Source organism: Choloepus didactylus, chromosome 9 (assembly GCF_015220235.1).
Source record: "Choloepus didactylus isolate mChoDid1 chromosome 9, mChoDid1.pri, whole genome shotgun sequence".
NCBI lineage: Eukaryota > Metazoa > Chordata > Mammalia > Pilosa > Megalonychidae > Choloepus > Choloepus didactylus.
In genome coordinates, this window is record NC_051315.1 from 23,062,696 (window position 1) to 23,087,552 (window position 24,857).

The window sequence follows — 24,857 nt, forward strand, 5'->3', positions numbered from 1 at the left end:
AGGAACACTGTGTACATTCTTTTTTTCCTTCTTCTTCTTTTTTCTTTTTTTGTTTAAAAAAATATTTTTATTAGAGAAGTTGTAATAGAGTTCCTATATACCGCCCTATTATTAACACCTTGCATTGTTGTGGTATTTTGTTAAAATTCATGAAAGAACATTTTTATAATTGTACTGTTAACTGTAGTGCATCATTTACAATAGGGTGCACTGTGTTGTGCAGTCCTGTTTTTTTTTTTTTAATTTTTATTATAGTAATATATATGACCTAAAATTTCCCCTTTTAACAACATTTACTTATGTAATTCAGTGCTGTTAATTATGATCATGGTGTTGTGCTACCATGAATATGTATCCTTTATACTATATTTTACCTGCACAAAAAGGAATTTTTTTTTTACATTTATGACCTTGGTTAATATCATCTATACCATTTGTTTCTTTGATTTTTATATCTTTGCTAATTGAAGTGACTCTAATTAGCTCTTCAATAGCTCTAGCAGGATTTCCATCTTGTTTTTCAGTTTTAACCTGAAGAATTCTACACCTCAGAATTCTCCAGTATTTTCCCATTACTGGAGTTTTATTCTTTTGATGTTTTTGTGTTATTTCTTTACCTTCCTCCTGTGGTTTGCCTCTTCCATTCCAGTTAGTGGAGCCTTGTTTGATTTTTGTTGTCCCACTGGACCTGTGGAACATGATGGGAGGAGCACTGATTTTGACAGTCTGCACTGTAGCCCCTCTGTAGAGTTGTATCATCTCTGCAAGCTTATTTTCTGATATGAGAAAGGGGGTGAAAATAATCTTGCATACCTTACAGGTTCTTTGAAGAATCGTGAAATAACACAAATAGGAACTTTGAAAAACATCAGTTTTTCAAAATGTCAGCCGCTATTCAGATGGTCTTATTTTCGCACATGTGGAATTGTCTTTCCCTTCCCATTTTTGTTAGTGTATCTCCTGTGAAATCTTACGAACCCATCTCCTCAGTGTGCTTTTCCATTTTTTTCTGTTATCTTTACTGCATGTGGAAATATTTTCTTTATTTCTTGTGTTCATCTATGTCATCTTTACTCCATACCACCTGGTATATTATTATTCAACTGATGAGTCCCTGAATATTTTCTGATGATAGTAATGATGCATTTCTATAAAGCATTATTTTCTTGAGCTCTCTATTACTCATCTTACACTGTTCATCAAATGCTAATTAATTAGCACTTGCCATTTTTGTTAAGTATATATTCGGGAACACGGATGTTAAAAGGTAAAATTCCTGCCCTTGGTGGCTTAATCTAGGGCTTAAGGGAGAAAGTATAGGTTTGACATCAAGAACTTTGGAGTTTACAGATCTTGATTCAAATTCTAGATCCACCAGTTTGGGCAAAGTTTCTTAATCTCTTCAAGCCTCAATGTCCTTCTCAGTAAAACATACTTCATAGGGTTGTTGTGAGGATCAAATGGTGTGTGTAATAACAAAATAGATGATGAATTGTAAAGCTTAGATCTACTCTGTTGATTATTAATCAGTAATTTTAGTACTGATAGTTCTTATTAAGCTATAATTTCGTTGTGCAAACAAATCTCTTTGCAGCTGTTTTAGAGATGTCAAACTCCTTTCTCCCCTTATAATAATGACACAAAGCATACCATTAATATGTAGCAGAAGATGTGATAACTGTCAACTTGCATGATTTCTTAATACTCTAGAAAAACATCTTCAGAATTTCTTTTATATATTTTTTAATGGGTTCAAAATTCTAATAGGGTGGCATTTGGGAAAAGAATAATACTATATACATACTTAATCTGGTTACAGAACTTCACGGTAATAGATACTACTTCTCATTGGAGCACATAATAAGTGTTTAATATTATGTACAATTATTTTTGCCTTTTATTCTAGAGGAATTTCTAAGGAAAAAAAATTTTTAATATCCTGGGACATGGAAAACGGAGAATGAAGAACCAGTCTAACTTTAAAATAGGATTAATTTTTGGCTTCTCAACATGGAAAAACAGAGTTTTTTTTTATTTTTTCCCTACCGTATCTTAGTTAATAGCGTTTGTGAAGAGATAGGTACTTTAATGTATAGGACTGATTTCTTTCAGAGAAGTGTGAAAAATGAATAACTTTTTTTCCATGTAGGTGATTTTGTCAGTGAATTTTTTAAAGTTTGCCGTCGAAAGGAGTCAACTGATGAGATTCTTGGACGCTCCACATTTGAGGAAGAAGGAAGAGGTGACCTACTTTTTTTGTTGTTTAGGATCATTTTCAACTAAGCTTTTTATTTGGCACATTTTTCCAGCAACTTTTCATCTATTTTCTGATTTTGAATTAAGCTGGAGAAGCTAGTTTTAATGGACTAGACAGATGCCATTTCTATCCAGACTACAAACTGAGCTTAAGACATTAAGTGCATTTAATAAGCTCTTTCCAACAAAACTGCAGGATGTTTTGAAAAGCAGAATTTTAAAGGTTGGCCTTTGAAGTCCCTTGGGGAGAAATAATTTGCATGCAATATTTGTCATTCATGCTTGCATGTAAAGCTGAACCATGTGTATTAAAATTTTATAATTCTGAGACCATGTAACCCTGGTGGAAAGAGTGACTAAAATATTCTACACAGTCTTCGATTTACTCATCACTTTAACCTGCTAAGGTAAATAATACAATTTGTATGCATTCTGTTCTTTTTATAGAAATTGCTGATATAACTCATGCTTTGTCAAAGTTGACAGAGCCAGCACCAGTTCCAATTCACAAATTATCAGTTTCAAACATGGTACACACTGCAAAGAAGAAAATACAAAAACACAGAGGTGCAGAAGAGTCACCACTGAATAATGATGTCCTCAATACTATTCTCTTGGTAAGTAAATGTGTCTCTATATGCTTATATACCTAATCATTTATTCATCATATATTAAGTTCCTTCTATGTGGCAGGCACTGGATTTGGGAATATAAAATAAGTAAAACAGCAGGTCTCCACAGAGTGTTCCTAGTGTAGTGGGAAGGAGGAAAGTAAATTAGGAATTATAATACTAAGTTGCATATGAAAAGTCAGCAGAAGGGCTATGAGAGCACAGCAGAGGATGCATCTGTCGTTGTCTGGGCAGTAAGGATCAGGGAAGGTTTCGTAAAGAGGGGCACTTGAGCTGAATCTTGAAGAGAAGGCTTTAGAAGCAGGGGAATAGCAGAGGCTTGAGAGAGCGTATTGAGCACTTTGGTATATTGTAGGGTGTTTCCTTGGGAGTGGCCAGGAATGAGATTGAAGAGATAGCAAATAAACTGACATGCTGAAGCACTGGACTTTATTTTGCAATCTAATACAATTTTAAGCAGATGGTTGACGTGATTAGAATTGTCTTTTTGAAAGCTTCCTTTGACAACAATATAGAGAAAGTTTCATAGTGAGTACTAGAGGAGGGTAGAAATAGAGGTTTAGGATGGTGGAAAAGGGCCGAGCCTTGGAACCACACACACCAGGGCTTAATCCTGACTTAGTGCATGATTTTTATTAAGTTGTCTAAATTCAGTTTCCTTATCTATAAAAATGAGGCTAATAAAAACCTCATGAGATTTTTCATGAGTATTAAAGGATCTTCAGTTACACTGCCTGGCATATAATTGGCCTTGATAAATGAGAGCCACTTTTATTAGAATTGTAGTTATAATCTTTCTTCTGCCTATTTTTGCATTAAGACAATCCTGGGAAAAACCTTCCAAAGTAGTGTAATGAAAAAAAACACCAAACTTTGAAACTTGATGTTAATCTTACCTTGTCTGTCCATTTGTCTGAATAAGGTGCTCTTTTTGTATCTGTATGATATATATGGACAATGTTATCTAGCTTACACAATGGTATGAGAATAAGATAATGTTTGTAAATGTGCCTATTACTGGGTTTTGGCACATCATAGATCCTCTATTTAAAAAAAATATGTTGAGCATGGTCTGTAGTATGTATGCATAATAAAAGCAATTACGAGTCAGCAATACCACAAAACAGTTGGGAGGAAGAGCAATAAGAGGACTAAATATCAATTTCTGTGGATTAAGTTCCTTCTTAAGAATGTTGCCTTAGAGATTTTATTCAAATTATATAGCTCAGAGTCATAAACATTGAATTTTTTGTCCAAATCTGTGCCCATCAGAAATTTCTACCAGTAGCACCAAGTTAACACTTTGAGTCACTTAGAATGAGTAAGTAATTATGTATATAAATGAATGGAGTGACAAGAAGTTACTCACCATCACCACCTCATACCACCCCCACATACATTAACATATAAACAGAAGCCACGTGGAAAGATGCACTGGTTCTTATAGGTTTATGCTGCTTCCCGCTTTCTAAGGGTACTTCATTTAATGAAATTATGAGTCTTGAATAGCATATCTTTAGTCTTTCATATATGAAGATTTATGGATGTTGTAATTCTACAGAACCTCATGAATATATGGATGTTTTTAAGTTTTCTTTTACAGTTTTGCCTTTTTAATAATACATTTAAAAAATCTAATGGCTTTGGATGAGAACTGAAATAGCATTGGAGAGATTTCAGTTTTGCATTTTGTTCAGCTCACAGAATCAGATGGTTATTTTTCTCTTAAGAAAAATCTCTCTCTGAAATTGGCTAGTCACTGAAACCTTACATTCGAGTTAGATAGAACCAGCTGGCCAGCACAATGGGAACATTTCCATTGTTTTAACAGCAAAACCAGAAAAATGTCAAATAATGTCAGTATGATTTATAAATGTCAACAAAATAGGAAATTTGGTCTAACATATGAATATTTTCTTCTCTCCAAGTTCTTATTCCCTGATGCTGCTTCTGAGAAACTATTAGATGGAACTATTACAACAGACAATAATCCTCCATCAGACAGTGAAGAATATGTAAGTTGATTTGGAGTTCAGTATTAACATTTTATTAAAATGTAATAAATTTCTAGGAGTTTATTATATTTCTAATGTAGTAGCATAAGTTATCTTTTTATTTTACAAAGCAGCTCAGGAAAACTGAATGGAGATCATGGCCTCCACTCAGATAATGACCTGTTTTAGAACATTGGCCTAGATAGGTATTTTGAGTAGCAAGAGTTTTTCTGGAAACAGTGAAAAAATAGCATCAACATACTGTACATAGTTGTAGGATTTTCCTCAGATGTTGTGCAACATCAGTTCTCTGTATTTCAGAACTTTATTTCAGAACTAGAGAGTGAATGGAGAGCTCTTTAATGAAGTAAAATGTAGAATTTTCATGTTCCCCTTATCCAGAGGTCTTTGATAAGTGGAGAAATGAGAGCATTTAAAAGACACGGGTAGGGATACATTAAATTGTTTATAGTAGCTATTATTGAGAAGTAGATTTCATGAAGTGAGGGGAAAAGCAGAGGCTTATACATTTTTAGTTCATACAATTCTGATTTTATGTTGTTTTTTCTTTTTTCTTGTTTTTTTTTCTTTTTCTTTTTTTTTTTTTTTTACAATAAGTGTGTACTCCTTTTTAATTAAGAAAAGATTTTTAAAACAGTATGAAGTTTGGAATACATCTTAAAGATTTCAAACTATAACTTTAGCCTAACTAAACTATAGCTCATTTTTTTGATCCCTGTGGAAATCCTGAAAACAGAAATGCCTGAGAACAGTTAGGAAGTAATGTATTAGGCATTTGATAAAATCTAGTTTTGGTAGGCTAGGCTAATTTTAGTATTGAAATCTCTCCTACCCACTTTTTCATCATATATGTAAAAATGTTGTTAACAAGTTTTGCTTTGTTTCTGTTTTGTTAAATTTAGAATCTCTACAATCAGTTCAAATCTGCACCATCCGACAGTTTAACATACAAATTGGCTTTGTGTCTTTGTATGATCAATTTCTACCATGGAGGGTTGAAAGGAGTGGCACACCTCTGGCAGGAATTTGTTCTTGAAATGCGTTTCAGATGGGAAAACAACTTTCTGATTCCAGGGTAATAATTTGAATTTCAGTTTCTGGTTGTATAAATTGGACTTTGGTTTGTTAGCCGACATTTGACTTTTAACCCATTAATTCTTCCCTTCTAGGAAATCTGTCTTAAGAAAGTAGTAAGAAACATGGACATGATTTATGTAGAGGTATTCACTGCAGCAAATCTATCATAGGAAGAAAAAAAGGGAAACAACCTGAGTATCAAACAGTAAATGAATGTATAAATAAATTATATCTGTCTCTGATGGAATATTATGGAGCCATTACATATTTTTCCCCAAGAATCTTTTAATAATGTTCCTAATGTGTTGTCAAGTAGAACATAGTATTGCATATGCAGAGTGCTTTCAGTTATCCTAATATTTATGTATGGAAAAAATATTGGAAAGAGATGCAGCCAAGGGTTGACAGTGGCTTTTCCCTATGTTGAAAATTATATTTTTATTTTGTTTTTTATGTATTTCCCACATCTTCTGCAGTGACCATATATTTTGTAATTGTAGGGGAAACATCTTTGGAGTTCATTATAAGTAATTTTTTATAGTAATTTTTTGTGCATAAATCATATTGACGTTTCATTTAATAAGATAAATTTTAATTAGCGTATCTTTTGATATTGCCTAGGTCTGTGCTCATCTACCCATGCTAAGGGAAGATGTTGTGATATGAGTAATCAAAAATTGTGACTGATCCCAAAACATTTACTGTTATGTCATTTGCTAGTCTCTGCTTAACGAGATTCATTCTTAGGACTAACCAGTTTGTTCTGGAACTTACTAATTTAAGACGGATTTAGTAACATGTTGAATATGAGGGCATATCTTTGGCTGATTGCCTGGGAACCTCATGGTTTAGATCTAGAGGCAATCTGGAATGGAGACCCACTGGCTAAAGAGAGATGGAGAAGTTGGTTTTTATAGTGGAAATGCACACTAATAATTGAGATCTGAATGCATAGACAAATTTTTGTGTGTGTGTGGTGTGAAATACTGTATTTAACTTATTGAGGAAGGTTTAGAGACTTTTTCTTTCTGCATGTTTGTAGACATGGCCCCAAATCATAATGGGACATCTTTAAATTTCTTTTAGCTTAAGAGCATCACTAGTTTGCCATTATGTATTGAAGTATTGTATTATGTTTGTTGTTGTTGGTTTGTGTACCAAGAGGATACAACAGTGACTCTTTTTGATATTTTAGGCTTAGTTGTTCCCTCTCTGGAGCTCACTTACCTTAGCTATGGAAATCTAGTTTTGACTGTTTTTTAATTTTTTTTTTTTAATTTTGAAATAAATTCAAAGTTATAGGAACAGTTGCAAAAACAATACTAACCCCATACACAGAATTCCATCATACCCTGACTCCCCTCCCCCGATAGCCCAATCCACCAACTTTAACATGCTGTCACATCGCTATTTCTTTCCCTCCCTCCCTGTCTATCATCCATCATCTTTTGCTCTGTCTTCTGAACATGAGAGCTAGCTGCTCACACCCTTGAACAAACACTATAATTCACATATACACTTCCCATGAATAAGAACATTCTTTTATGCAATCCCATTAAGCACAGCTAAGAAGTACAAGAGATTCAACAATGATACAAAGCTTACATTCTATATTTCCTTTTCCTTATGTCTCAACTGTGACCCTCTGAGCCTCCTGTCTCATCCAGGTTCATCCTTGGCATTCAGTTGTCATCTATTTAGACTTTTTTTTTTTTTTCCAATTGTGGAAACATATATACAGCCTAAATCTTCCCATTCCACCCCCTCCCTAGCCTTCCATTAGTGGGATTAATCACATTTAGAATGTTGTAATGCTCTTTCCCACTGTCCATTACTAGAAATTTCCCTTCACCTCAAACAGCAACCCTACACTCATTTCTTAACTCCCCATTGCCCCTTCCCCCATTTCTCTTAACCAATACTCTACTTTTTATCTCTATGGTTATATTCTCTAATAATTTCTTTGTGTTCACTGTGGGGCTTAAAATTAACCTCTTAAATCCATAACAATCTTGTTTTTCTTTGATACCACCTTCATTTCATTCCCCCACCTTTATATAGTTGTCTAAAATTACATATTTTATGTTGAGTTCAAAACCACTGATTTGTCATTAGAGTTTGTGTATTTTATATCATGTAGGAAGTAAATAGTGGAGTTACAGTTCAAAATTATTGACTTCTGTTTGTATTCCATTGTTGTTGGAGAATGTGCTTTGAGTATATTCAATTTATTTATTTATTTATTTAATTTCTTGAGGCTTGTTTATGTCCTAGCTTATGGTCCCTTCTGGAGAAAGATCCGTGATCACTAGAGAAAAATGAGTGTCCTGGTGATTTGGGATGTATGGTACTATATATGTCTGTTAAAATTCTCTATATCTCTTTCTCCTTTCTTTGTTTCTCTGTTGGTAGGGCTCCTTTTAGAATCCGAAGTAGGGCAGGTCTTTTATTGGCAAAGTCTCTCAGCATTTGTTTGTCAGTGAAAAATTTAAGCTCTCCCTCAAATTCGAAGGAGAGTTTTGCTGGATAAAGTATTCTTGGTTGGAAATTTTTCTCTCTCAGAATTTTAAATATGTCATGCCACTGCCTTCTCGCCTCCATGGTGGCCGCTGAGTAGTCACAACTTAGTCTTATGTTGTTTCCTTTGTATGTGGTGAATTGCTTTTCTCTTGCTGCTTTCAGAACTTGCTCCTTCTCTTCAGTATTTGAGAGTCTGATCAGAATATGTCTCGGAGTGGATTTATTTGGATTTATTCTATTTGGAGTTTGCTGGGCATTTATGCTTTGTGTATTTATATTACGTAGAAGGTTGGGGAAGTTTTCCCCAACAATTTCTTTGAATACTCTTTGTAGACCTTTACCCTTCTCTTCTCCTTCTGGGATACCAATGAGTCTTAACTTTGGGCGTTTTATTTTATCTATCGTATCCCTGAGATCCATTTCGATTTTTTCGATTTTTTTCTCCATTCTTTCTTTTGTTCTTTCATTTTCTGTTCTGTGGACTTCTACGACACTGAGATGTTGTTCAGCTTCCTCTAATCTTGTGAATATCCAGAGTCTTTTTAATTTGGCCAACAGTTTCTTTTATTTCCATAAGATCTTCTATTTTTTTATTTACTCTTGCAATTTCTTCTTTATGCTCTTCTAGGGTCTTCTTTATGTTGCTTATATCCTGGGCCATGGTCTTCTTGATGTCCTTTAAATTCTTTGCCATGTTTTCATTCCTCGATTGTAGTTCTTTGATTAATTCTGCCAAGTACCGTGTGTCTTCTGATATCTTGATTTGTGTGTTTGGAGTTGGATTCTCCATATCGTCTGGTTTTATCATATGCATTAAGATTTTCTGTTGTTTTTGGCCTCTTGGCATTTGTTTTGCTTGACAGAGTTCTTTCAAGCTGTAAAAAAAAAAAAAGGGTATCGATCTAATTTTTCAGGAACACAGTTTGGTGACGTACACTTTCTCTAACTAACCAGCAGGTGGCATCTGTGAGTCACCTATCCCCTCAAGTCAGTTCTCAACCTTGTTCTCGCGGTGTGTGGGGAAGTGATCTTGTGGGGTTCAGTTGGAGAACTTAGTTTGGGTGTGTTGCTGGAGCCATCTGCCCTGAATGTGGGGCATGTGTACGGGTGGCCAGGGAGAAAGGGCAGCTTTAATATTCAAATCCCCCAGGTTCCCGGAGATTCAAGGCCTCCACAAGAGTCTAAGCCTTCATTTCATTTCAGCCCCAGACCCTCTCTCTCGCTGTCCCACAAACCACTGGACTTGGCTTAGCGTCCCTGGGTTCTCCGAGCGGGTCCCCCTTCCCAGCTGCAATCCTCCAGGAGCTAAGCCGAGGGAATGCCTTGCTACCTCACCAGTGCGCGCCATCCCTCAAGGGAAGCCCCAGACTGCCGGGCTGTGCAGCGGTGCTCTCAGCCTCAAGCAAAAATGGCCGAACGGGGCATCTCAGCCCCCTCCTCCTTGCACAGTTCCTCCTTTCCAGCTCCGGGACAACTGGCGGGGCTTTTGGCTATGGGCACGGCCCTGGGAAGGAGTTTATCCAGCCCTCTGGGAAGGCAGCGGCGAGCCGCGGGGTTTCTTTCAGCTTCCGGCTCTCCCCTCCGTTCCCCCGGCCCCGAGGGTATCTGCAGCGGACTATCCCCCAGGCCAGACACCGAGAGGCCAGCCCAGCCCCCTCTTGCTGTGTTTTACTGTGTGGTTCCCACTCCCGCAACTGCAGCCGCTCCTGGGTTTTTCCTTTTTTTTTTTTTTTTTTTTTTTTTTTTTAAAAAAAAGCCAGTCCATCTCCAAATGCCAAGCCCTGACTTCCCCACAATGCCGCACGGCTGCGGGTCTTCCAGCCAGCTTACTCACTCGTTTCAGAATGCAGACTCCTGGTTTCACCAAGTATACGGTCCCTGTGATACTAGCAGACCTCGTCCGGCTGGCGCATCGCTGTAACCAGTATTCTGGGTCACTTTCTGGTTTTTATCTAGTGTTTTTCATGGAGGTGTTTTTTGCCCTGTCTCACCTAGCCACCATCTTAGTTTCTCCTAGTTTTGACTTCTTAATAGTATGACTAAAAATTATGGTTGTATGAAAAATATGCATATGTGAAGCAATTTTATTAAAATTAAGCTCTTTTCCCACTTATTTTATTTGATAGATTAGCAAGTGGACCTCCAGATCTAAGATGTTGTTTACTGCATCAGAAACTACAGGTAAAGATTTCCTAAGGACATTATATAAATGTGGTCTTGATTTAATTGTCACTTATTCTAGGACTAAATGTAATAATGGATCATAGACTATTCTCATTGTGTTGTTGCAGGTTACTAGGAGAGTGTAATTCACAGCAAAGTCCTGAGGAAGGGTGGAGAATGAATATTAAATATTCAAGGAATGGATAGATTTTATTTTTACTGCAACTAATTGAAATATAAATGTTATTTTTATTTTCTTAAGATGTTAAATTGCTGTATTGAAAGAAAGAAGGCCCGTGATGAGGGGAGAAAGTCAACTACTTCAGATAATGTGACTAATATATATCTAGGGAATACTGGAAGAGCTGGAGAACAGTTGAGTGTTGATAATCTGAAAGATATAGATAAGGAAAAAGGAGAGATGGGAAAATCTTGGGATTCCTGGAGTGACAGTGAAGAAGAATTTTTTGAATGCCTAAGTGATACCGAAGAATTTAAGGGAAATGGACAAGAGAGTGGTAAGAAAGGAGGACTTAAGGAAACAGCAAATTTAAGGCCAGAAGGACGTCTCCATCAGCATGGGAAACTTACACTGCTACATAATGGAGAACCTCTCTACATTCCAGTAACCCAGGTACGACACAGACTGGCTTTTCAGAATTTAATTATTCTATTTTATTGTTTATATAATTTCATTTTAGTAGATGTAGCTTTTGGGTAGGGGCAATTGTTTAAAATTATGTTTCTGAAATTGAAAGATGTTTTGAAGTTAATATAGTGCCTCATGATGTGAAAGGTGATCTGTTATTTCTTAAACTTAGTGTTGAGTGCTCAAGTATCTCAAAAACAAAATCCAAAAATAAGAATGAACAAAATTGTTACAATAATTATGAGTATTAGTTTTTAACTGTTTTTTACTGTCATAACTGCAGTTTGAAGCCATTTTAACCATTGAGAAGAACAGCAACAACTCAGCACCTAAGTAAGAACAGAACAGTTTTTTTTTTAATTATTAGAGAAGTTGAAGGTTTACAGAAAACTCATGCAGAAAACAGAGTTCCCATATACAACCCCCCCCCCCACTTTTTCCTCTTATTGGTACCTTTGTTACAATTGATGAAACAGTTTTATAATTATACAATTAACCATAGTGTATAGTTTATATTAGGGTTCACTGTATTGTACAGTTCTATTTAAAAAAAAATTTATTCTAGTAACATATATACAATCTGAAACTTCCCCTTTTAACCATGTTCAAATATATAATTCTTTGGTGTTAATTATATTAATAGTGTTGTGCTATCATCCCCACCATCCATTACCAAAACGTTTCCATCACCCCAAACAGAAACTCGGTACCATTTAAGCATAACTCCCCATTCCCTACCCTGACCCCTGGTAACCTATATTCTAGATTCTGACCCTATGAATTTGTTTATTCTAATATTTCATTTAATGAGATCATACAATATTTTCAGTCATTAGACTTGCTCTCATTAGAATTACTCCAAGATATATGTGATTTTTTAAAATGTAAATAATATTTTAAATTTCATTTTCTGATTTTTTCCTGTGATACATATAGACAGTTGATTTTTGAGTATTGACCTTGGATCTAGCAGTCTTGCTACTTTCACTTATTATTTCCAGTAATTCTTTTGGGTTTTCTGTGTACACAATCATGTCATCTGTTAAAGAAAATTTTAATTTTGATTCTTTCACTCTTGATGCCCTTTAATTCTTTTTAATTTTTCCCCATATTGGGCTGGTTAGGTAACTTCCGGTACAGTGTTGAATAGTGGGCATTCTTGTCTTCTTTCCATCCGCATCAGGAAAGCTTTCAGTACTCACCATTGCCTAACACTCAGGGTGTCTGATGTAGATATCATTATGCATGTTTCTCTTCTTGTGGTTTGCTGAGTTTTTATCATTAACAGGCATTGCATTCTTTTTCTGCCTATTGAGGTAATCATATTATTCTCCTTTATTCTGTTAATGTGGTGAATTACATTGATTTTTGAGTGTTGAAACATCCTTGCATTCCTGGAATAAATCTCATGTGGGCACGATGTGGTACCCTTTTTATATTGCTAGATTTGATATGTTAATATTTTGTTTTGGATTTTTGTACCTGAGATACTGGCCTATAAATTTCCTTTCTTCTAATGTCCTTGTCAGGGAAGTGTCTCCTCTTTTTTACTATGCTCTGGAAGAATCTGTGTAAGGTTGGTGTTATTCCTTCTTTAAATGTTTGAGAAACTTTACCAGTGAAGCCACTCAGAACTTGGAATTTTGTTTGCAGGAATGCTTTTAATTATAGGCTTAATTTTAAATTAAATTTCTTTAATAGATATAGGACTGTTTTAATTTTTTTCCCCCAGTTCCAGGGCTCTCTCTTCCAGCTTACTAACTTACGTTTTTGCTGTATTCATATTGCTGACAGGGCGACACAGGAATGAGACACAGACACAAAGCTAAGAATTAAGGGAGCAGGGGGCCCACTTGCATCTCGTGCTAAGTGGACGACAGTGCAGCCTTGCTCCAGCTATTTATTTCAGAAGATCAGGTGTATATGCTAAAGGTGCTCAGGTGGGGGAGAGCCCACCAAATACTTATGTTTACATCAGGTGCATACAATCTAGGTTTAAGACAATGGTAGTCACAAGACACACATCTTTACAGGGCGGGCCTGCATGGCATTCTATGCAGGCCTGCAGCTCAGCATTCTAAGCCACCACCCCAGATATTCCTCAGGCAACATGGAAGACTCAGTTCCCCACATATTCATGTGTCTTTTTGAGTTTTTCTGGCTTGTTTCATTTTGCTTTGGGGGTTTAAATAATCACATTTTTTATTTCCAAGTTCTCGAAATGGTTCTTTTTCATGAAGAAACTGTTCTTTCATGTAAATGCAGTGTTTTCTGAATTTTCTGATTTTGATTTTCCATTGCACACAGGATGGTTACACTGACAAGTTACTGTTGATAATAAAGCTATTATTCTAAGCTTTATTTTAGAAAAGGTACTATTGTAGAGCAATAGTGGAGGTTTAGTTTAGTGGGGTTTGTTGTTTTGTTTTAACTGTCATGACTAACACAGAACTTTACTTAATTTTAAAATTATTTATTTTAGGCTTTATCAAACTTGTAAAGAATGGTATAGCATAATGGTTAGGAACACAGTCTGTGGGGTTGGATTGCCTGGGTTCAAATTCCATTTCTACTACTTACCAGCTGATTGATTTAGGGTAGTTATTTAACTTCTCTTTGTTTTAGTTTCTTCAGCCATAATATAGGTTCATGTAATAACTACATTATAAAGAAATTGTGAGGTTTAAATGAAATAGTACACATTAAGCAAATAACACAATGTCTACTCTAAAATAAGTACTGAATTTTTAGCTATTACTTTTCTGAGGAATTTTTCTTATGCAAGTGGCTAGCTAGTGCTATTTCTCAAGATGCAAGGATTTACTTAAAAGAATTTGTAACACATCTTTATATTTTGAAATGTATTCAGTTGATGAATTGTAATATTTGTACAATAGGATGTTTGGTTTCCTTTATGTCCCTCAACTTGGATTTTTTGACAGTATATGATTATCTGTTTAAAGAGTTGTGAATTTTAATGAATTTCCATTTATCTTGAAGTAGGTGATAATTTTAAACCTGGATTCTGTTTACTTTATTATCTATATTTATATTCTTTCTTAGGTGGTAGAACTTACAAGATTTGTTTCCTTGTTTGACAGCCTTTATGCTGTTTACTTCATTATTCTCCTTTAAAATTAAATTAGATCCTAGGCATTTCATTGTTAAATTTTAATTTTTGAACAGAATGTTCTAATGTTAGAATCAAGTGTGTAATCGTTCTGATCTTGTTGTGGAGCATGTGACTAGTATTGAGGTCTTTTGGTATGGGCCTGCATGTGGGGATCTAGCAGAAAGGAATTTCCATCCTGGCACCAGCACTTATTAACAGTATTGCTTGTAGAAGCAATGTTGCCTTTCTGAGCTTTGTTTTTCTCGCCTAAAAAAACAGTAATAGATTAGTTTGAATTTTCTAGACTTTTATGTAAATGGAATAAAGGTGTGCTTTCTTTTTTGTCTGCATTCTTTCAGCAAAATTATTTTGAGGTTCACGCATGTTGTTTATCAGTAGTTCATTCATTTTTATTGCTTAGTGGTTTTCTGTTGTATGAATATTTCATAGTTTGTTTATTCATTCACTCTTTGATGGATATTCTAGAAATAGGCGTAAGGGAAATCTTTGGGGGTAACCGATATTTTCATTATCTTGATTGTGGTGATGGTTTCAGGGGTGTGTGTGTGTATGTGTTTCTGTGTATGTATATGTCAAAACTTACCAGATTGTACGCTTTAAATTATTTTATCAATTAAACTTTTAAAAAGCTTAAGAAATTAAGTTGTCATATGATCAGTGCTTGTCAGGAGGAAAAAAATGAAAGTATTTCTATCTTGTTCCAGCATATTCCCAGTTTAAAACTCTGTTTAATAAACAAATATTGAATACTTAACTTTCTCTTCCCATGTTTTAATTAATAGTAGTTCCTATTTTTAGTGAGATAGTTACTTATTTGTTGTCCTGTTTGTGTTAATAGAGAGTCTGAGAAAGCGCTTCTGGAAGCTCAGACTTTCTCTTTCTTGAAATAAAAATAATGCTCTTTAATTTAGTGCTTTATTTTTTTTTCAAAAGTATATATCCCCCCCCCCCCCCCAGTGATTTTAGATGCTTAAATTTCCACATTCAAATTCATACCTCAAATCTGGAATAATTTAAACTTTTTTTTCCCAGCATGTATTATACATATTTAGAGATTAATTTTTATACCCTTACTTTTAGATAGAGCTGGGCAAAGTTTTAGTCCACTTCACTACCTTACATTAAAGTTAATTTTATTTGAATTATACCATTATATTTGTGCTTTTACAAAGTAGGTGGAATTCAAAATTATATTAGTTGAAACCCATATAATTTCATATGGTATCAGCTTATAATGTTCCATTAAAGTTGCCTGCTCCACTAAAACAAAACAAAACAGTAAGACTTTACATTGCTTCTTAAGGATTCAAACACTCTTAAACTAGTAGTTCTTAAAGTCAGTATCAGACAGATGTCCTGGATTCTCTTCTTGGTTTGCCTGGTGGTTTTGCTACTTGGTGATCTTGGGCAAGAAGCTTTATGCTCTGCAACTCAGTTTTATTGCTTGTAAAACCTCTGACTATCTCATAGGGATCACATCAGACGAGATACATGAGAAAGCTGTGGCATATTCAGAAGTGGTATATATGAAACTGTATGGTCATCATGCTGCTTGTGCTTAGTCTCCTCTTTACTACCGTGTTCCTCTTCACTTACATTTGGCTGAGATTCCCAGTGGGAGGCTTACTCAGCATCCTCTCATCCCTTCCTTCCTTCTCTCCTGTTCTGTGATTTCAGCACCCTAAGACAATGAAAAGTAGCTCCTTCTTAATAGAAAGAATAAAGGCTTCTGCTTTTGAGTTTATTGCTTCATAAGAGATTCATATAACTTGTGAACTTTACTGAGATATTTTGATAAAATAACAGTCATAGAGAAAACAGAATATACAGCTTTTAATATAACATTAAGTATTTTATCTTTGATTGCTACTGTTTATTAAGTACATGCAGGATTTATTCTTCACAACAACCCTATGATATAGCTTATATTATTATACTCATTATATTTGGAGAAAGAGAAGTTGAGCAGTTGCCCAAGGTCACATAGCTGGGATTCAAACACAGGCATATTGTCTCAGGATCCCAAGCTTTTAACCTATATGTATATTACTTTGCTGCTTATAATTCAATCCTGAGTTCAGTAAAGGCCCAGGCTATATTTTTGATGTGAGACTCCTGCTTGCTACTTGTCAGGTAATTAAAAGTAACACATGTTCATTGTAGAGAAATAAAATAAACACTCATAATTCCATAATCCAGAGATAATCATTGTTAGAATAGTTCCCTCCTGTTTTTTTTCTGTATTGAATCATTATTTTTCTACTGTTGACTATTCATATTCTTTCCACTTTTCACACTATTATAAATTATGCTGTGGTGATATTTCTAGAAGTGTAACTATTGGGTCAGGGGCATGATCATAAATGTTTCACATATATTGATTGCCAGACTGTTGTTCAGGAAGGTTTTACTCTTTATATTTTCTCCAGCAGTGTCTGACGTGCTCATTTTAGGTTTGACTGTTTCAAAAATGAGGATGAGAGAAATGTTCTGTTCTTTACTTTGTTGCTTATGTCTTGAATGCCATAGCTTTACCGTGCTTCTACTTTATTTCTGACAGGTACTTTTGTGAACAATTATTTATATTTAAGGCAGTGGTTCTCAACTGGGGAGGGATTTTGCCTCCCAGGGAACATTTGGCAATTTCTAGAATATTTTGGGGTTGTCACAAGGTGGGGTGTTACTACAAGTATCCATTAAGTAGAGGCTAGGGATGCTGCTAAACATCCCACAATGCATAGGACGGCTCCCCACAACAAGGAGTCACCCAGCAAAAAAGTCAGCAGGAACCCTGCTTTACATTAAGCCCCTGAAACCTAGAAGGAATCTATTTATTGACAAGATAATCTAAACACTTATTCCTTCTGCTAGGTTTTACCTTATTCTCATCTAGGAATAGAAATATTCATGTTTTTCTGGCTTTAACAAGAAAGCAGATAATCTTTCTGTTTCTTCATATTTCAAATGTAATATCTAATAGAATCAATTCTCAGAACTTCCCTAAGCCCCTTTGAACAGCTTTGAAATGTTTCGCTCTCTTAATAATTTTGTAGTTACATTTTCCTTGAGATTTGCCTTACCTGCTTCTTTATTTGGGATTACTACTAAAACATATAATGTTTCTGTCCTTAAAAACAAAAGCCTAAACTCATTACAACTCCTCTAACATCAGTTTTATTTATTTGGAGTTTTTTTGTTGGGTTTCATTTCATTTGCCTTTATTTTTATGTATTTCATTTTCTTTTCTCATTATTTATAATAAAAACCTTGTTGCAACTAGTAAAGACATAATAGGATTCTTAGGATTTCATTTCTTTACCATTAATAGTCAGGAAAATTTTCAGCAGACCCAAATCTCTGTCTTTTAGCTGTCAATCCTTGTGGAGAGAAACATGGCAATCTTATTAGAAGGAGAGCACTAGGTGGGGAGGGGGGTTGCTGAAAGTCATATTCATTCTTTTTAATTTATCACTTTTTAATGTAGGTTCTGAAAATTTTCCATTTCTGTGAAGTCTTTAAATACATATCTTGTGACTGCTAGAGCTGAAATATTGTCGTCTTTATTCTATTTTTATAGTTCTGCTTTTTCTAAAAAAAAGGCTATTCATGAGCTTTGTCCTTTTGTGCTTCACAGGAACCGGCACCTATGACAGAAGATCTGCTGGAAGAGCAGTCAGAGGTGTTAGCTAAATTGGGGACCTCAGCGGAAGGGGCCCACCTCCGAGCACGCATGCAGAGTGCCTGTTTGCTCTCAGACATGGAATCTTTTAAGGTGGGTCATACTTTCACAGCTCAGCAGTCTATTTTGAACTATTCCGGGATGAAACTCGAAAAGTCAGTCTACAAAGTGGCATGAAGGACTGAGTATCTTTTTTTATTAAGTGCTTTGATTTCATTAGTAGTTACAACAACACCCTATCACTATTCTCCAAAGGACATAGTCAAACTTGTTTCTTAAGTTTAATAAAAGAAAACCAATCTTTGTATAATAATTGAAAATTGAGAATTGAATCATTTCTATATGTATATTGCAATGGTTTCTTCCTTTGTGTGTTGTTCAGCCAATTTAATGCATGGCTTTTAGGAAACCCTTTAGAATATAATGTAGGTGACTTCATTCAACAAACTTTTGAGGGCCTATTGTGTGCCTTACACTGTGATTACATGAGTAAGAAATGGGTAATTATAGTATGTGTTGGGTTTTATTATGAAGGCAAGATAAAAGAAAGAGACTAACTTGATTGATTGGTCACAGAAGGTTTCTTAGAAGGTTGTCCTTTGGGATGAGTAGGCATTTGCCACCTGGAGAAGAATATTTTAGGCATAGATATAGATCTCTATCTAGAACACAGAGTGCTAACGTTTGGTTTCTTTTTAGACTGAAAACCTAGAAATGAAGGAAGAAGAAAGGACCTTTGTGCCTGAATTATATATTCCTGAAAGCAGAGGCAAATCTCATATTAAAAAAAAAAAAAAAAGCCGGTCGGGTAGCCTGCTGGGTTATAAGACAGCCCTTACCTATTTACCTGTTGGTGGTATACTAGGCCCAGCCTTTTCTCCATAACCACCTGCTGCCTGTGATGGCCTCCATATCTTCAATCCATAGTCCCCACTCATTCCTGCTTCTGTGCTAGGCGGTCCTGCCTGAGTCTGATTTTTCTCTGAAATACTTGTACTTACTTATAAAAGCATAAATAGCCCATGATCACCTATGCCACTTTCATCCTTCCCTGATAGCAGATTTAAGTGACAATAAAAGGGAGCTTTTTTATTCCCTATTTATTTCCCCCAACTTTACTAAAAGGAATAATCTTTAGAAAACCTCTTAGGGGCTGCATGTTTTTCTTAGAGACCAAAAAGGTATAGAAAATCTGTGAATTATCTTGTGCAATGAGACAAGAAATGAGATGTTTTTTTTTTAAAAAAAAAAGAAATTGGTGGCAGTGGATAAAGAAAAGCCAGTTGGCTTTCAGGGCATGTGTAAAAATCAAAAAGATAGAAAAGGGAATTGGCTCAGGGTGTGTCTGCACAATAGGAAGTACTAGACTCAGCAGTGGTGTTTCTTCACTTGACCCCTAGCTGCCTTCCTAATCTGTCCCTGTCCTGCCTCAGTGTCCCTGCAGAGGCATGAATAGGAGGAAGTTCTAAGTTGGGTATGTTTGCCCCTCAATGTAATTGCTTTAACACTCTGCTTCAGCAAAACTGTGCTTCAGTAGATCTTTTGTACTAACTTGGGCAGCTACAAATCTTTCATAGCATTGTTTTAATTAGAAAACTGGTTATATTTCAGATAGTCAACTTACACATCTGTCCCTGTATGGGAATTAGATAATATATTTAGGGAAATACACAGTCAGTCACTCTAAAATAGGTATGGTTGCCTTTCCCTTTTGTATAGGGATGACTTCGTATCAGGGGCCCTTGGTAGAGTCCCTAGAACTTTGGTTGGATGTGACTGAGGCACCTGTACTCAGAAAGAAAAGAAAACAAGCCACAGCTGAAGTGAGCCTTGGCCCAGAAGGAATGATTCTGGTGTGAAATATCTTTCTTTAACATAATCTATAATGTAGGAGTTGAATATTATTTTCTTTTTGATTAATTTGGCTCCGTTCACCGAAGGCCTTTCTCTAGTTTCCCAAGATGTTTTAGTGAGGTGTGTTGCCTGGTTCAGATCCATATCTTTCTACATGAATCCTGTGTCAGTGGGTGCCATGCAGTAACTGTCACCCATTGTATGCAGCTCACAGCAGTTCTCTGTTGCCATAGATCATGCCACAGGCCTTACAAGTTTATGTTACTGACAGTCAGTTAAGAACCCTCCTCTGATTCCTCATGTCCTCAGGGTCATTTCCTACACTTGGGGGATGTTTAAAGCTTGTAGCAGTGCGCTCAATAGGAGAAATTGGCAGTTTTGCCCTCCACATGTAAGACCGACCATTCTTATCATGTGATTTTCATTTTTGTCTAAGGTTAATTTAATTTTTAAAAAAGGAAAGAAAAATAACCCTCTTCTTAGCACTTCTTTATTATTGTTGGTATTACTTACTGTTGTAAGAAATTAAATATACTGCTTAATAAGCAAGAATATGATGTGCTATAGAATATAACATAAAGAATACGTTTTAACGTCTGTACACATATCCTTTGAGTACTAAGGGGATGATGCATTTACCCATCCATGGGACTCAACATGAATGCATTGTCTCCATGCCCTACCACTAACACTGCGAAGCCTCTTTTTTGCTCACTTTAAAGTTTTTGGCATACATCATCGTTAATTACATAGAATTATCCACTGAATAATACTTTTACCTAATTAGCTTGGTTTTCAGAAGGCTGAGAAACAATACTTTGAATTCTGATTCCTTAACAGCACAAAAACAATTTATATGATGGCAATCTGTTATATAAAGCACAAGTATTTGAGGGCTGAAAAGAACATTTTGGAGCTTAGTCAATATTTACTGCAGTACCAGTATTGATTTATTGAGGAAAAAGGGCAGAAATTTTCCACCATTGTGTTGTTGTTACTCTGATCATGTTATGTATTATTTAATTTACTTGATGAGATTCTTTTGATACTTACTCTAAGTACTGAGTAGTTATTACACTATATTACACTAAGTTATGTAACTTACCTGATTAAGAAAATTATTTTCATTTTACATCAAATTTTTATTTCCAAATTCATCAAATGAAAATGTTATTCTATAAAACAGCAAAAATTAAATGCTCTTTGTACTTTAACATCTGACCTGTTCTAAAGAGGACATCAAACTCATTTCATATATAAGACTGTAAAGACTAGATAGGCTTTTTGTGAAGGTGTGGTTTTGCTAACACAGGTTTATTTAGTAACCACTGGTTTTTATTTGATTCTGCTAAATGTTTTACCTTATTTTAGGCAGCTAATCCAGGTTGTTTTCTGGAAGATTTTGTGAGGTGGTATTCACCCCGGGATTACATTGAAGAGGAGGTGATTGATGAAACTGGCAAAGTAGTTCTGAAAGGAGAACTTAGTGCTCGAATGAAGATTCCGAGCAATATGTGGGTAGAGGCCTGGGAAACTGCGAAGCCAATTCCTGCTAGAAGGCAGAGGAGACTCTTTGATGATACACGGGAAGCAGAAAAGGTAATTGAGTCTCTCATACTAGAATTCTAATTATCATTCTAGCATTTTAATTCTAGTTATTATTCTGATTATTTTCATTTAATAGATACGAGATTTTAGGACTAGTTGCAAATACATCAAAGAAGAAAGCCATGAATACTCTGAGGGAATGCTTACCATTAGACTGTCTCATGGTACATGTCCAATGCCTTAAAAATGGGGATGTCCTTTGGCCCAGCAATTCTATTAACAAAAATTGAGGAAATAGTGAGAAGTACACAGTGTTCTGTATACAAGAATGTTCATTAAATTTCTGTAGTGTAAGAGTAGCAATAACCAAAGTTTCCAAAGGTAGTGCCTTTGTTCAATAAATATGTTACATCTCTTAGTGGACTAATTTGCCAGTATTTAAAAAACATTTCTAGGTCTGGAAAGTAGTAGCAGGTGCCTGATATCAAATTGCCCAACGTGGTCTTCCATCTTCTCCAGCCCCCAAATCCATAACAACAAGTAGAGCAAATGAATCCACAAATGATCCAGACCCATGCCTTCAGCATCACTAGGAGACAGAGAAATAAACCAAATTCTAACGGAGCACCCACTGCTCTAAGCTTGTACATGCAGAGAATGGGTTAGGGAGGCGTAAGGAGAAGATACAGCACACTGAGAGCACTCACAGTCACCCTTGAAAGAAAGATCCCAACACTAAGAGCCAGAGTACACGGGTTGGGCTTGGTAGTTCACAGCACTGACTACAGGGAGGTGGCCTCAAAGTAAGCAGGACTAGAAGTGGAGCACTGAGTCATTACCTTTGGGAGAATCAGATATATAGAGAAGGAATGATACCTCTTAGAAACAGGCAGTGATTGGAGAATAGGGATTAAGAGGGGAAAATTAAGGATCCTGCAGAAATGAAAGAGAAACAAGACATACCAGCCCCTCCCTTCCTCCATCATATATTAAAGAAACTGCAGAGAGCACTTTCAAACTGTGTATGAAATTACTATGACTAGAAAAGAGCAGACCACACTGATACAATAGTACTGAAAAAAAACCCCCAGAAAATGTGAATCAGATAACTTAAACTAAGGAAAGTATTTCCCAGTAAACTGACCATAAAGCAGAAGAAAACTGTAATGTAATACTTCAGACTAATTTAGATATCCTCAAATAAGCATGAGTGATAACTGAACATCATCTTTGTTAGAAATGTTAAAACCAAGACAAAAATGGACAAAAAAGAAAAAAAAATCCTAACTGATTTAACTTGGGATAGAAACGGAAGAAAAGGACAGAAGCATATTGAAAATGCAAGACTAAGTTATAAGAGGCCCAATGGAGACTAGATTTATATATAAATTTTTTTAAGAAATTTTATTTTGAGATAAATTCAAACTTACAGAAACAGTTGCAAAAACAGTACAAACCCCATACATAGAACTCCAGCATACCCTGACCCCCTTCCCCCAATACCCCGATCCAGCACCTTTAACATCCTGTCACACCACCATTTCTTTCTTTCTGCCCCTCTCTCCCTCCCTGTCATCCATAATCTATAGCTCTGTCCTCTGAGCAAGCTGCACACATCTTTGAACAAACAATATAATTCACATATACCTTTCCCATGGACAAGAACATTCTTTTATGCAATCCCATTAAGTGCAACTAAGAAGTTCAAGAAATTCAACATTGATACAAAGCTTACATTCTATATTTCCTTTTTTTTTTTTTTTTTTCACTTCAGTCCCGTCTGTGTCCCTTTGAGCCTCCTCTCCTCCATCCTCAGATCCCATCCAGGATCATCCTTAGCATTTAATTGTCATCTATTTAGACTGTTTTTTTTTTTTTTTTTTTTTTTTTTTCAATTGTGGAAACATATATACAGCCTAAATCTTCCCATTCCACCCCCTCCCTAGCATTTCATTAGTGGGATTAATCACATTTAGAATGTTACAATGCTATCACCTTCCCACCAACCATTTCTAGACGTTTCCTCTCACCCCAAATAGAAACCCTACACTCATTTTGTAACTCCCCATTGCCCCTTCCCCCACTTCTAGGAACCCCTACTCTACTTTTCATCTCTATGGTCATATTCTCTGATACTTTCTTTGTGTTTACTGTGGGGCTTAAATTTAACATCTTAAATCTGTAACAATCTTGTTTTTCTTTGATACCAACTTAACTTCAGTATGACACATAAACTATGTTCCTGTACTCATTCCCCCACCTTTATGTAGTTCTTGTCAAAAATTAGATATTTTACATTGAGTCCAAAACCACTGATTTATCATTACACTTTATGTATTTTAGATCCTGTAGGAAGTAAATAGTGGAGTTACAAATCAAAAATACAGTAGTACTGGTATTTATATTTACCATGTGATCTTTACTGGTAATCTTTATTTCTTCATGTAGTTTCAGTCAATTGTTTAGTGTCCCTTCCTTTCAGCCTGCTCAACTCCCTTTAGCATTTCTTACAGGACTTATCTACTGGTGGTGAAGTCCCTCAGCTTTTTTCTCTGTCGATAGGGCTCCCTGTAGTATTTGAAGTAGGGCAGGTCTTTTATTTAGCAAAATCTCTCAGCATTTGTTTGTCTGTGAAAAATTTAAGCTCTCCCTCAAATTTGAAGGAGAGTTTTGCTGGATAAAGTATTCTTGGTTGGAAATTTTTCTCTCTCAGAATTTTAAATATGTCATGCTACTGTCTTCTCGCCTCCATGGTGGCCGCTGAGTAGTCACTACTTAGTGTTATGTTGTTTTCTTTGTATGTGGTGAATTGCTTTTCTCTTGCTGCTTTCAGAACTTGCTCCTTCTCTTCAGTATTTGACAGTCTGATCAGAATATGTGTTGGAGTGGGTTTATTTGGATTTATTCTATTTGGAGTTTGCTGGGCATTTATGCTTTGTGTATTTATATTGTGTAGAAGGTTGGGGAAGTTTTCCCCAACAATTTCTTTGAATACTCTTTCTAGACCTTTACCCTTCTCTTCCCCTTCTGGGACACCAATGAGTTTTAAATTTGGACATTTTATTTTATCTATCATATCCCTGAGATCCATTTCGATTTTTTTCTCCATTCTTTCTTTTGTTCTTTCATTTTCTGTTCTGTGGTCCTCGAGGAGGCTGAGTCATTGTTCAGCTTCCTCTAATCTTGTCTTATGATTATCCAGAGTCTTTTTAATTTGGCCAACAGTTTCTTTTATTTCCATAAGATCTTCTATTTTTTTATTTACTCTAGCAATTTCTTCTTTTTGCTCCTCTAGGGTCTTCTTTATGTCCTTTATATCCTGTGCCATGCT

The 24,857-nt window shown here is 35.6% G+C and overlaps 1 protein-coding gene and 1 long non-coding RNA gene across 6 annotated transcripts in view; one reads left to right on the plus strand and one right to left on the minus strand.

The window, feature by feature from the left end:
* Nucleotides 1–24,857, plus strand: part of RAB3GAP1 (RAB3 GTPase activating protein catalytic subunit 1) — a 169,333-nt gene that overhangs the window by 135,129 nt on the left and 9,347 nt on the right. For all 3 annotated transcript variants that reach the window (XM_037850358.1, XM_037850359.1, XM_037850360.1), the window contains 8 exons: nt 2,150–2,242; nt 2,704–2,873; nt 4,817–4,903; nt 5,806–5,978; nt 10,627–10,681; nt 10,926–11,297; nt 18,080–18,217; nt 21,350–21,577. In XM_037850358.1, the coding sequence (XP_037706286.1) occupies nt 2,150–2,242; nt 2,704–2,873; nt 4,817–4,903; nt 5,806–5,978; nt 10,627–10,681; nt 10,926–11,297; nt 18,080–18,217; nt 21,350–21,577 (1,316 nt within the window). The remainder of the gene's footprint in view (nt 1–2,149; nt 2,243–2,703; nt 2,874–4,816; nt 4,904–5,805; nt 5,979–10,626; nt 10,682–10,925; nt 11,298–18,079; nt 18,218–21,349; nt 21,578–24,857) is intronic.
* The window catches only part of LOC119544817, a 30,128-nt gene continuing 15,676 nt past the window's right edge, over nt 10,406–24,857 (minus strand). For all 3 annotated transcript variants that reach the window (XR_005218922.1, XR_005218923.1, XR_005218924.1), the window contains 2 exons: nt 21,734–21,799; nt 10,406–11,641 (listed from right to left, as the gene is read on the minus strand). This is a non-coding gene — a long non-coding RNA (uncharacterized LOC119544817). The remainder of the gene's footprint in view (nt 11,642–21,733; nt 21,800–24,857) is intronic.